The 14,653-nt window shown below is 31.4% G+C and overlaps 1 protein-coding gene across 4 annotated transcripts in view; it reads left to right on the plus strand.

Annotated features, from left to right (window-relative positions):
- The window catches only part of LOC115882684, a 61,439-nt gene that overhangs the window by 529 nt on the left and 46,257 nt on the right, over positions 1 to 14,653 (plus strand). For all 4 annotated transcript variants that reach the window (XM_030900883.1, XM_030900885.1, XM_030900884.1 and 1 more), the window contains exons 2-5: positions 223 to 310; positions 6,364 to 6,426; positions 6,483 to 6,637; positions 14,017 to 14,259. In XM_030900883.1, the coding sequence (XP_030756743.1) occupies positions 223 to 310; positions 6,364 to 6,426; positions 6,483 to 6,637; positions 14,017 to 14,259 (549 nt within the window). The remainder of the gene's footprint in view (positions 1 to 222; positions 311 to 6,363; positions 6,427 to 6,482; positions 6,638 to 14,016; positions 14,260 to 14,653) is intronic.

Consider the following 14,653-nt stretch of genomic DNA (forward strand, 5'->3'; position numbering starts at 1 on the left):
ATGTTTTACTATTACAAATTGTTTAGCAATATAATTGTAACTTGGAATTTGGCAACCTATAAACTACCTATTTCAATTTAGAACAACTGAATACAATTTATAATATCTAGTAATGGAAATTATTAACTATTATTCTTTGTTATTTAAATGTTATATTACAACTTGGTGTATTAATTATTATTTGTTCTATAAATATAAAACCTATTTTTGGTTTTATTATAGATATGTACGATTTGGAGGAACAGCTCGATTATGAGCCCCCATCATTCAATCAAGATGAGGATGCATTTAGTGATCAGGATATATTAAGGTATTTGAAATTTGAAATTTATTGGAATTTTCTAAAACCTGCAATTAACTATTGTTGTGATAAACACAATAAGAGTGATACTATAACTAGTCTGTACTGTACTGTTTGTTAGTGTTACGAAACACTAACAAACAGTATCAGATCCACTGATGTGTTTAAGATACACAGCTAAAAACTTTAAAATATGTTACTAGGTATTTTTAACATTCACTAACAAAATTAAAGAAGATAGATAGTTTTATTTTGTTTATTGTACAATATTTTGGCTTTTGCTGACAAAGTATAATGCTTCAAGTCAATAAAAATCAGATATAGTTTACTGATAGTGATTTTTCCTGTTGGCCTTGACTCTTTTGATAAACTTTCCGAATAGTGATTTAAAATAATTTTAATTTTTACACCATATTATATGAACTTAATTGAAAAAAAAAATACATACATTTTATACCATATGATCGAGTAAAAACGGCGCGGCGTCAGCGATGGCTATGAAATGACAATCGATGACATTTCCCATATAAATTTACATATTTATAAAATAACAACGATCTTCATTTCATAGCCATCGCCGACGCCGTTTTTATTCGATCATACGGTATATTTCCAAAGGTATTTAAATTAAAATTTATTTTGCTGTGTGTGATATCAATGGCAGAATCAGTAAACATATATGGTTAGATTGAACGTAAACAAAATAAAGAATACTTTTTAATTTGAGTTTTTAAAGTGGCATACTTTACAAGAGAAAAATTTATTTATTGACATTTGGAGAAAAATGCATCCTTCTATGCAATGTTTTAAAATGGTTAATCCTGTTTATACTTTTTCAAATTTCCGTACCGTTTTAGAGAAAATTGAAAAAAACGCGAAAATGTGGTTGATTAAAGGGTTGATTATTTTCTAAAGCCTAAAAATTATCTAAAAATCAAAACGTGTTTCTATGGTAATATAATGTCGTTTTCAATCTTTGACAGATTGTTATTTATAGAACTTTAATTAATGTCATATTGTTGGCTGTTAAAGAAGCACAAAATGATTTAGTTCAATGCTACAGAAAAGCAGAAAGAGTGATAATAGTTATCGGAAAATGTGATAGCTTAAAGTGTTAAAGAAGCACAAAATGATTTAGTTCAGTGCTACAGAAAGGCAGAAAGAGTGATAATAGTTATGGGAAAATGTGATACTTTAACAACCAGCATAGATAAGGGAAACAAGTTTAGATTGGAAAGTGCCCATAAGGACAATGTAATTTGGTAGGCATGGGAAACACCGATTAATTTCAATAACCGAGTACTCGAGTTTCAAGCGATTGCAATAACCGAGTGATCGCTCGAGCGAAATATCACTTTCGGTTTTCATCCGTCGCTTGTTGTAAGTACTCGTTAACGCCAAGCGACAAGCAGTAAGTTGCGTGCGCAGGGCACATATTCTTTCGGTAATGAATGGCAAGTAGCAAGCGGCGAGCGATTCGCTTGATCAGTTGATTTAGTTTATTTCAAAGCATTGTTGATGTAGGTCGTAAAATTTTGTCTCTCAGATACGCAACGGATAAATATACCGTGCTGGCAACTGTTACTTTTGGGTCGGCATTTACATATGTAGAAGTAAATCGCATAGGGATCTTATGGTGGGTTCATGCTTCCGATCTTAGCCCTAACACTAACATTAGTCCTAACCCCAAGAATATGAATCAACGTTAACGAACGCTAGCGTTCATGTTCTCATTGTATCGGTCCTAACATTAGCCTTAGTCCTAACAGGTTGGGATATTTTATATTCTTAGGGCTAATGCTAATTCAAAACTGAATCGCGCATGCTCAAAGTTAAGAGTTTTAAGAATTCTCGAAATAATATCTGACATGTTGAATTTGACGGTTTATAAATGTTAATAAACCATATATTTTTTGGTCTAGAAAGTATTAATGTAAAAATTCGTTTCTCTAGTATTAGAAATAATAAAAATAATTGTAAATTTAGGTTAGTTCAAAACATATGTTTTATATGAGCGCAAGCTCTTACGAGAATATTGATTATTTTCTTAAGACAAGTAGGAGAAGTATGAACGGCCTTTCCTTAAGTTCTCAAGGTTAATTTCTTAGGGTTAATGTTAAGGTTAAGGTTAAGGCTAATACTCGAAGTATGAACCCACCTTTATTAAGTCGGAGTGAGAGAAATGCGACCGACCGACGCGAGGGGCGACGGTGTGCTGTTGCGGCGTTGCCGAGACGCTTTTCCCTATCAAGTAAAGTAAAATCACGATCGCAAACCGCTTATTTTTAAAAGACTTTTTTCAAGAGATAACTAGATAAAATCATTAGGCTTGTAATGTTTCTGAGCATCTAAAATGGAATTATAAGGATATCGTTAGGGTGTCATTTTTTTTATAACGAGAAAACGTCAGTAATCGCGATAATTTAAAACTCAACTTTTTAACACATAACAGGCCTCAAGAACCACTTTAGATATTGAAACTTTTTTTTATTTTCAAGATCGGATATTTTACAATATGTTTACATAAGAAAAATTCGATAAGTTTGTTTTTTCCATTCAAAACTTGTAAACAATCCAACCATTTACTTTTAGAGCATAGCAATTTTCAGCAATCGTGTAATTTTTTTATTGATAAAGATTTTCACATACTGTCTACAAAGAAAATACAGTAGAAGTATTAACAAAGTTCTTGAAAAAACTACAATCTATTATTTCTAATAGATATCGATTTTTGAATTCAGAGTTCTAATAGCGCGACCACTATCGAACACCCACTCAATTCCACTTATTTTTACCAAAAATGCAAGTGTTTCTAGCTTGCACTTAAAAAAATTCAAGCTATAGGGAAAATTACAAAGACTCGTTAATAAATAAACAAATTAAGTATCACGAGACGTAATTAAATCGTGAAGCTGAACGCATGACGTACACCTTTCCCTAGACCTTTAAGTAGTGACAGAGGTCAGAGGTATTGATTGGGTCGACCGGTCAACTGCGACAAATCTGTTATATCCCCTTCCACGTCTCTTAGCGATGTGCACAGTTTCTCGGTTTATTTCATACGTTTGGCAACGTGTTTACTGTCCTCTCTTTGTTCAGTACATTATAAACGCATTGTACTCTTCTTACATACGGAAATCTCGACCCAAGACTAACCTTTGCCAGCCCTTAGTATGATATACATATGTGTAGTAAACCGATCATTTATGAAATTCACTTAAATTAACTAATTATATATTTTTTCTTGCATTTTTGCTTTTATTTACTACTTGTCAAAGATTAGATGTCAAAGAATTTAGATATGTATAGGTTTTTATAACAATTTTAATAACTACCAACATTTATTCACAACGTAAAATAAAAAAAAAATATTGAGTCTACCCCACGTCTACCCTACATCATAGTTTTACATTTTTTAAATAAAATTAGAACGGCACTGATAAACCGGAATTTAAGTCGGCCATAGTTGAGTCCCATCGCGGTGGACCTAAGATTTTTGATATGCTCCTCCCTTAGTCTTCTTATTCAAAGGCACTTTCCAATCTAAACTTGTTTCATTTATCTATGACATTCACTGAACATCTTTTATGAACTCTAAATGTGTTTTATTTTTATTATTATGTTTTTATATTACATTCCGCCTATTGAGTATTAGCCTTGTTTATATATTCTTTAAGTTGGTCAACCGGCTAGACAAAATGTGCTGCCAGCTGGAGGACAAATCGTGAACCTTTCGGGGCGGAGTCAAAAATATTGATTATTTTCGTTATTTTCCTCAGAGTAATGTAATAATATAGCCCGGGTTTTTGCATCTTTAATAGTGATCAGCTGATTAAGAAATTTAAACGAAATTTTTATTTTATGTAGATTGTGGATTATTTTTGCCTGTTATTTTAAAAATTCTAAACCGTATTAACAAAGAAATTATTATTTCGATATGTTGGTACATTTTTTATAATTTATGATAATGCTAATTACTGTTAATTAATATTTAGAAAAAGTTACATACCTTCTTTAATTTGATTTAATGCAGAAACTAATAATAAATAAAAATAATAATATATTAAAAGAATCATTTCATTCTTAGATTATTTTATTCTAAACTGAGTGTTTTATGAATTTTACGATATTTTTTTTTGAAAACATAAAACTTTACATTCAAAAAATTGCAACTTGCTTAAACAAAAATTGTAAATATGAATTTTTTAAATGAAGAAAAGCGTGTAGGGTTGTTGGTTCAACTTTTCTTGGCCATACATTTTCCAGGATACGTTGACCGGTGAACGTTTTTTAGAGAACGTTTTTCAAGACATGTTAGAAAAGTTAAATTTAGATAGTCGCGCATCAATAAGGTGGTTCCAACATGACTTTCATTATGACACCTCCCCCCCCCCATAGTGAAAGAAATGTTAAAAATGATTTATATCACAATTATACAAACTCAGGGATCGGAAGAGTTGGACCAATTGCATGGGCCCCCTCGAAGAGGCGGTACGGGAGAACATTTTTTAAAATAACTTAAGTGTATGGGGTAGTGATATTATGAAGTTTTAGTTTGCGTAATGTAAATCGTAAAGAACCGTTTAATAATATATTCTATGTTTTTATGTTATAAATCATAATAGAGTAAGAATACCATGCTAACTAATTGAAATTAGCCAAGAAAGAAAAAAATTGGCTATAACTATAACTCTGTATCTAACTGTAATTTTTCGAAAAAAACATATATACCTATATCGCCGAAAAGCTTAAAAATGGCGATTTTTATGAAGTCATGACCAACTATGGTCAAAAATTATAGGCTTTAGAAAAAATCAGAAAACAAACTCATTAGGTATGTGATTATCTACAACTTTTTGTCTAAAATAGATTATAATGGAATTAGGGACAAGTTTTAAAATAGCCAACATTTTTTTTTTCGAAATATCTAGTAAGCGATAAACTTTTTCAAAAATCCGAAAGGCGCATATTTATGACCCCACAAAACTGCAATTCTTTCCCCATTAACCGACTCTCTATCTCCAATAGTTTCCGAGATACCCATAGAGAACATCGTAGGAAACTCACCCTGTATAGTATTTTGAAACTAACTATTATTATTATTTGACTAGTTTAATTTGATTAATAAGGCTAGATTAATTTAATTTCAAATAAATTTGATCAGATTTTGTTTCGTATATTCTGCTACCAGAAAATCAAGATTATATGATAACGCACTTTTCAACGAAGTTGAAGGAAGATATAGTGTATCTATCACAATACTTAATAGAACTACTACAATTATTACAAGAAAAACAAAAAAAAAATACCCCTTCACCTACTACTCAACTACAAAATAAACGAATATAATCTCTTAAAAACACTACACAACTACTTATTCGTGTATTCTACACTGAACAAATTATCAAACATACTAATTTATCAAACAAAAAAAAATAACAGAATTATCCCTTCGCCTACTACTTAACACAAAATAAACTATAAAAACATTACTACACTAACATGCTACACTAAACACTATAATTAAACTTAATAAATTAATCTAATTTTACACGACAACTACGAAGAAAAAAGAAATAAGAACATTTTTTTAAAACTAGAAGAAACAGAACTTCCATACGTGCGACCAGGATAATAGGTCAAGGGGACAAAGAATATAAAATACTTTAAAATGTGCATTCAGAAGGAAAAAATACCTCGAAAATTATCTAAACAAACATTTTTATTTCTTATCAGTGAGAAGCATCGGCCTTGTCGGCCTTGAAGAATTTGTCGGGTATTTACAATGGTCGAATTGTATAATTGCCAGATTTTATAGTATATCTTATAGATAAAAATTATCTGGTCGATTAGTAACCAATTGGCACAGTCCGAAAATTATCGATTTTTATTTTCTCTGTTTTTATTGGTAGCTTCAAAATTCAGAGTAACAAAAAATATTTTTCTGTGGGGAAACCGGTCCTGCCATCTAGTAGTCTTAGTCCATAAACGTCTTAGGTTGATCTACTTTAAAAATATATATACAAGGGTATTAGGTAGTAATTTTATATATTTAATTGCAGTCCTGAAAGACACATTACAATTAATAATAAGAGTGACTATACACCATCGATAGCGAGCTTCAGGTAACTACTTAACGATATATTATATATTATAGAAAATATAAAGAGTTAAATTCCAGGGACAATATGACTTATTGTAGTTCACACATTAATCCCCATGGTTCCTTTCGAAGTAACTATGGGCAATATGCCCCTAATACTGGGCGTCGTTATATAGATAGTTCTGATGAGGATGACTTTACCGATTATGAACTCAATGATGATGACCAATTAGGTAATGTAGTAAGCTGTGTTTAGCTATATAGGCTTGGTCCATTTCAGTTGATCTCATCAAATTCCGACCGATGCGTTTTAACGGCAAAAAATCAGAAATTATCAATACCTATTTCATGTCGCCGTCATGTTGATCGCATTAAAATAATATTGAAACCGCGGTTTTGTCATAATATTTAAGTATTTTACTTTTTTGCTAGTGCAGTTGTTGAGACTATAAAACACTCAGGTACGATGTTTGTGTGATGTAACGCTGTTTCGGGTAGTAAAAAATAAGTGAAAAAGAATTCGAACTCGGCGTCGCACAGTGCTTCGTCCCATGGACAAAAATCGAAAAATAAGTTAAAATTTACTAATATCTGAATATGTAATTTTATACTAATAGCAATGTTCAACCATCCTGTATATTATTTTTCATTCATTGTTATAAAATAGCAAATATTTTCACTAAAAATAAATTTTGCGGTCATTATCTTATCAGTGAAAAGAATAACATTCATAGTAGTTCTGTATATTATGGGGTTAAACGGTACGTACTTAATTGAAAGCCACTATGGATATTGTTAAACAAGGTATGTACTTTAATTTATTTCTCAACAAGTTCGTGATTGTTTAGTTTTTATTTATTTTTTTAAGATGATTCTTAAATGGGTATAAAAATGTTACGTTTTCAAACTTCAAAAAGGCATTTAAAAAAAACATATCGTATTTATTGAATATTTTTGTTGTCATATTCATACACTTTTAATTTTTGTATAGTTCACCTGCGTCTGCTTGCGACGAACTTTATTTTATATTACTTTTTAGATGGAGTAAAATTGATAAGCAATGCCGATCTGGTTAATACTTGGCTTGATCATAAGGACAAGAACTCAAAATTATTTGTATTTCAAAACGTGTTCTTTATTAGATATTGATGAACCTTCCAGTCAAATGAGACACCACTTGTGCTTGAAAAAGTCCACTATGTTGGAGCGAAACGTCGCATAAAAAAAGTTTCCATCTTTCAATTTATTATAAAACCTCATACCCAAGAAAAGGAAAAAATAATATATGGATATGCTCTATTAAAGAAGTAACTATTAACATCCGAACCCCTCATACCAACAAAAAGAACAGTAACAACACGAAAAAGTAACATATTAGAAAATGATGTACAGAAATATCTTATATGTGAGGATACTACCGTACCTGTGATTTGGATACTATAAATTTGGAAGATTCTGTCAGCAGTGATTCTTCTGAATCAGAGTAGTTACGATGTATGCTTTTTGTTGTCCTAAAGTAAATTTATATTATCTTAAGTTTTTTTTTAATTAAAAATAACATTAATGTTTCTTTTTCATTAAAGAAAAACATTTTTATCTTATATTAGGCTTATATTGTAGGAATCATGTTCTAATGTTATTTCAATTCTTTTTTAAGACAGGGATTTATTTAATACTTACACCGTTTTCATACTATAAATTATTATTTGCTTAGATGGAACACAGCTCCAACATTTTTATTTATAAATTTTTTTTTTCATAAACGTGGGACTAAGAACATCATCATTTAGTACAATGAGAGTACTCATCATTTGTGTCAAATAAACCTAGTTTGAATAAATTGCCTACAATAAAAGAGAAATTTTGGATTTTTGTCCTCTAGAGCCATATCGTCCCATTGCTGCCAAAAGTCACTAACTTACTTTTTATTACTTCCGAGAAAAATGCGTCTAAAGATGAATTGCATTGCATAAAGATGTTATAGTTAGTAACTATTTGGTATTAAAATAAAACATAAATAGCCAGAAATCTTTAGTGACTAGTTAGTGACTTTTGGCAGCAATAGGACGATATATTCGAAGCACTGTGCATCGTGTTGTGTTGTGGCAATTTCAAATGTTAATAAAATCGCCGAAAAAATATTAACGCGTAAAGGAGAGCGTAATTAGGACGCTGGTAGGTGCAATAACATTTAATCATTAATTTTTCCCGTATATTAAACTCTCCCGAAACAACATTTTATAGCTCCATAGTTTCTCACACCGATTTGATCAAAAGCAAAAATGGATTCAAGCAGTTTGACGAAACAAGTGAGTAAACAAAGTGCTCGTTACAGAATCAAAAAATTAAATAGACATATTACTATGAGAGGATAAAATATAATTTGCCATATTAATGGTAATTTTTTTTTAATCAACTAGTGATTAAATGTTTTATAAACATCTTCTAAAATTATAATTATATGTACCTTTAAAAAATTTCGTTATAGCCGAAATAGCTCCAATTATGCCCTGAATAATTAAACCTTTATACCTTAGAATAATTAAATAATACATTTTTCGTATTCTCGCTATTTAAACCCGTGTATTTGTAAGTAGTTGTTTACGATATTCTCCGATGGTGGCAGCACCGGCGGAGAATATGTAAACAACCGGAATATAAAAATACTTGCGTTTAAATAGCTAGTATATCGCAAAATAAAACACTAAATCACCACAATACACCAAAACACTTTTACTTTTACACTGAACGCGCGTTTCGCTAACCATCTTAGCATCATTAGCAGATGATTATAAACTAAACTACAATCTACAAGTTGAGCATTTATATACTCGCCCAGTGGGCACCGAGTGGGCGTGGCAAAATCTAGCCAACCGAGTCAGAGCCCACTGAGCGTAACAGTTAGATATCCGCCACTAGAGTAGTAGGAACAAAGAACTTGAAGGAATTGGTCCGTTGTCTCTGTTCATACTATCTTTACATTTATTTATTCTGATGCTTTCATATGCATCTAATTGCCTGTAATTTGAGACTTGTTTAATTAATTTTAAATTATTAAGACTTATACAATGTTCTTTATCAACAATATGTTCGGCAACGCAAGATTTATCCGGTCTACCATATCTTATCTGAGCTAAATGTTCTTTAAATCTAGTTAATATTGATCTTCTAGTTTGCCCAACATATTTCTGATTACAATCTTTACAAGAAATTTCATAAATACCCGACCTTTCCAGTGGAGGGTGTTTTATCCTTTGGATTACCTAATAATTGTTGTAATTTATTATTAGCACTATACACAAGTTTATAATTGACATTCTTAAAAATTCCTTTTAGACCACGGGATAACTCTCTATCAAACGGTATTGAAAAATATTTATACGTATCTTTCTCCACTTGAAAAGTCGAATTTTCAGAAATCATTAACCTATACCTACGTTTTCTAATTAATTTATCAACTAGTGAAGGAGAATATCCATTACACTCAGCTACATTCCTAAAATAATCTAAGTGTAATGGATACTCTCCACCAAACCAAACCAAACAAGTCTCAAATTACAGGCAATTAGATGCATATGAAAGCATCAGAATTAATAAATGTAACGATAGTATGAATAGAGACAACGGTCCAATTCCTTCAAGTTCTTGGTTCCTACTACTCTAGTGGCGGAAATCTAACTGTTACGTTCAGTGGGTTCTGACTCGGTTGGCTAGATTTTGCCACGCCCACTCGGTGCCCACTGGGCGAGTATATAAACGCTCAACTTGTAGATTGTACTTTAGTTTATGATCATCTGCTGATGAATGCTAACCATTCGCTCACGAAGTGATAGCCTCAGCCACGGAGCCACAGGTGCTCTTTTTTTTTAAAGGTACATAATTATAATTTTAGAAGATGTTCATAAAACACTTAAGCACTAGTTGATTAAAAAAAGTATTCCATTAATATTGCAAATTATATTTTATCCTCTCAAAGTATATGCCTATTTAATTTTTTGATTATGTAATGAGCACTTTGTTTACTCGTTGTTTCGTCGAGCTGCTTGAATCCATTTTTGATTTTGATCAAATCGGTGTGAGAAACTGTGAAGCTATAAAATGTTGTTTCGGGAGAGTTGAATATCCGGGAAAGTTGAATTATTGAATGTTATTGCACCCAACAATGCTCTAATTGCACCCTCCTTTGTGCGTTAACATTTTTTCGGCAATTTTATTAACATTTGAAATTGTCACAACACGACGCCTAGTTCGGGTTCTTTTTCACTGATTTTTTACTACCCGAAACAGCACTCAAACCTCGTACCTGAGTGTTGTATAGTTTCAATAACTGCACTAGTAAAAAATCAAATACTTAAATATTATGCCAAAGCCACGATTTTTATATTATTTCAATGCGATCGACATAAACGGTAATGGGACTGCGTGAAATACTTTATACCCGACACTTCTAATTTCTGCCGTTCGAGCGCTGCGGTTGGAATTTTTAAAATGAACTGAAATGCACCAAGCCTTTGGAGAAATAATTAAACCTAAACGAGTACAGTGTGATTTTTTATGTAGAATTTAGTGGCCATTTCATGTGTTTTATAGGGTTTCTCGTTTATGAGTAGTACTACTTTTTTAGGGTTCCGTGCCCAAAGGGTAAAAACGGGAACCCTGTTACTAAGACTTCGCTGTCCGTCCGTCCGTCTGGTACAAAGGTCTATCTTATGAACCGTTATAGCTAGACAGTTGAAATTTTTACAGATAATGTATCTATGTTGCCGCTATAAGAACAAATACTAAAAACATTATCTTTTAAGTAAGAATTTTATACAGAATCTTTCAAGTCTTCGGTGGCCGCGTGGTTAAAGGCATTAGGACTTTACGCTGCTATGACGTTGGAGCCGTAGTAAGGCAGGTTCGAATTCTAGTCAAGGCCAAGGACTGTATATATTCTAAAAGACTGTTCGATCGCGTCGAATCGCCGCTGTCGTAGTCGCCGTGGGATGCTATGTCACGAGCTGACCAGCGCTCCACAATGCGGCGGATGGTTATTCTAGCGGGACAAAATCTCAAGAGCAATGTTTGGGATTTAAAATCTAAGAACGTGGCAAATGGTCTAATATATAGCAACTATATGGTTAAGTTTATTTATTTATTAACAACTTAATTTATTAATAAATAAATACAAGATAATAAAACTATGATATTATTCCTACATGACACACAAAAACCGTATTGTAAACTATTGCCAAATACATAAAATTATGATATCAAAAAACTCTTTAGCATTTTTTTTTAATTAATTTGTAATCTTGTGACACCCTCTATATTTATTTTAAAAAAATATATTTTATTTTGAAAATAATAAATAAGATAGATATTTTAATTTTAATTTTAACACTCGGTAATTGTAAATTCATATATAGTAAGTATCAAGACAATTTTTTAAACTCAGTGTCTTTTGATGGAGTTGTTTTGTTTTTATGCTATCCAATTGAAATGAATCTTTTTGGGCATTCACCTGTTAAGCTTGAACTCCCTGTGACTGTGACTACCTGTGTTGGTAACTATTGGTAACTCAAAAGATCTACATCATTCAATATATCGATATTTGAAAAAAAAAGTGAAAGTTTGATATCTACAGAACAAAGGCACGAAGGATTTTAACAAATAATATACGTACAGTAGAAAAGTACATACCTTTGGCAATCTTCAACATAATTTGGCTTTCTAATAATATGTATATGCACTTGTAAATATTTTGTTTTCGTATGATCTTTGCCTTGCTGAGCAGAAAACGCCCAAATTTGGTTGATAAAAATGTATCGAAATACAAACAATATTCATGCATTTTTGTATCAATTGGAATGTCTACTATTTATTCTTATCAGTACACATTTTTTGGCTTATTTCTAACCAAACACTTTTGTCCCGCTAAATTTATCTTCCAACGCACTGTGCGCTCGTCCGTCAAATGCAAAAATAACTGTCACTGTCTAAAATCTTTAGCGCCAAGAATTTAGATGACGTAAAAAAACTGACAGTGCAGGAAGATAGGAATCGAACTATCCTTATATCTATAGTATCCTTGGTCAAGGCGACTTTTTTTTAATCGTTTTTTGTTTAATTTTTACATATGTTTACATATTTATTTTTACTTTTTACATGTTTATTATTGATTAATACAATTTTTAGTAATGTGTTTCTTCATTTTTCTTTTAAATTACTTATACGCGCATTCAAAATTTCAGCTAAATCGGAAAAAAGTCTATAATAATATAGTGTCTAATGTGGTATAGATAATGAATGGTACGGAACCCTTCGTGCGCGAGTCCGACTCGCACTTGACCAATTTTTTATGAAACTAAAGATGCTACACACAGATTTGTCCTAGCCCTCTTAGTTCCTGAAATACAGGGCGAATTTGAAAATGTTGCAACGGTGACGACTGAGTCCTATAAAATTGTTTACCTAACTAAACTAAAAAAACCTAACTTAATAGTTTATAAAAGGCATTTTTAGTGTATGGTAATTGCATGGTAATCGCAAAATAATTTCCGATGTACGTGATCAACTTTGAGTGACAAGCGATGGCCACAGCGCTGCCAGATTGTGATGGATTTATGAGATGAATCTTAATTTAAAAGTGACAAACAATATATTTATTATATCATTGTTTTAAATATTTTTACGTCTTATTTTTAATTTAATAACTAATATTTTAGTAATTAATTGATTTATTTGTTTTATAGCTTATTTTACTATTACATATTGGCAAAAACTAGTCCATTATGAATATTATTTTAAGCTTTATTATGGGTAATTAATTTATTTATTGATGTACATCTTACAACGCAATAAGAGGTAATAATAAATAAGTAAGAGGGCGCTATTAATGCACAAACTAATAATCACAGAATTTAATAAAAACTAACGTAGAAATAACTTTGAAAGTGGTGTAATGTGCTTATCAATCAAACTTACTTCTCTAACTGCAGTCAAGGGTAATAAAGGACCTTTATTGTTCCGTTTTCGTTCAAAATAGTTTATCAGGGAAGCTTCAAGCTCTTTGCTTCGACTGTTTAAATGCTTCGGCATATTTTCAACACACAATTTCGAGAAATGCAATACAAAAACTCGAAAATTTAGTTCTTAAAAGAAGTGTTTGTGCTTAAAAGTACAATTTTTTAAAAAAGACTATGAAAATAGGCAAAAAAACGAGAATTACTCACAGAGATTCAACAACAACACGATATTATAGAAAATAATGACTGGCATTAGGATAATTGTCAAATAATAAAGGACAACCTTGCTGAAAGCGGCACAATGTGACCAACATAGCGATAATAAAATTCGGTTTAAACTAATTTTTGCAGCTTTAATCTAAATAAAATATCTGTTACAATCATTTGCTCTATAAAGTAAAATGAAGAGCTGCTCGGTATCTTAAATTATACAATAAATTTAAACAATTTTGCCAAAATTTCATTTACTCAGGTTTATAGACTTTACTGTCAATGTCGATATGATTGATGACGTGCATCGGAAAATGTTTTGCGATTACAATAGGTATGTCGCCAGCAAAATGTTTCTTTTGCTCATTTTCATATGATAAAAACAATTTTAGATAGTGGAATAAAACATTCAGAAGAATCATTATTAAATGGTGGATCCGTAGGGGATTATGATATGGAGTGTAGCGAATCTCAAGGCGCCTCTTATTTCGAAGATATAGATGACGTAAACAATCACATAGATGGCGATAGCGGCTTACCAGAAATCTCGAATCATCAGCATTCTCCTAATTATACCGAAGAGCCTTGTCAACCAGAGCCAAATGTTGCATGTACTAAAGTAGATACAGAAAAAGGTAAATAAATATTTTCATCATTGTTCATCTTCAATCAAAAAAGAACCTATAAAAAGCTCCAAATCAAAAAAGAATCTTTAAAAAATGTGATATGTACTATAGTCTGTCCAACGACTAAATCCGTGACAGTGATAGATGTGTCTGTCATTTTAATTTCAAAGTAGTTTATTTTATTTTACCAAAAAATAAGTTGGTACAATTGGAACGCAAAGCAGGAAATTAATGTACAGGGTCGCTGATATGTATGGGAACGGTCGATTATTGGGTAAAATATACAAGGTACCGCAAAAAGTTAAATACTAAAGTTACAGGGTTTTTAAATGTCTATAGTCTGTCCAACGACAAGATCCTTGACAGTGATAGATGTGTCTGTCATTTTATTTTCAAATCAGTT

The sequence above is a fragment of the Sitophilus oryzae genome, unplaced genomic scaffold (genome assembly GCF_002938485.1).
Source record: "Sitophilus oryzae breed Bouriz unplaced genomic scaffold, Soryzae_2.0 scaffold_179_pilon_pilon, whole genome shotgun sequence".
NCBI classification, from domain to species: domain Eukaryota; kingdom Metazoa; phylum Arthropoda; class Insecta; order Coleoptera; family Curculionidae; genus Sitophilus; species Sitophilus oryzae.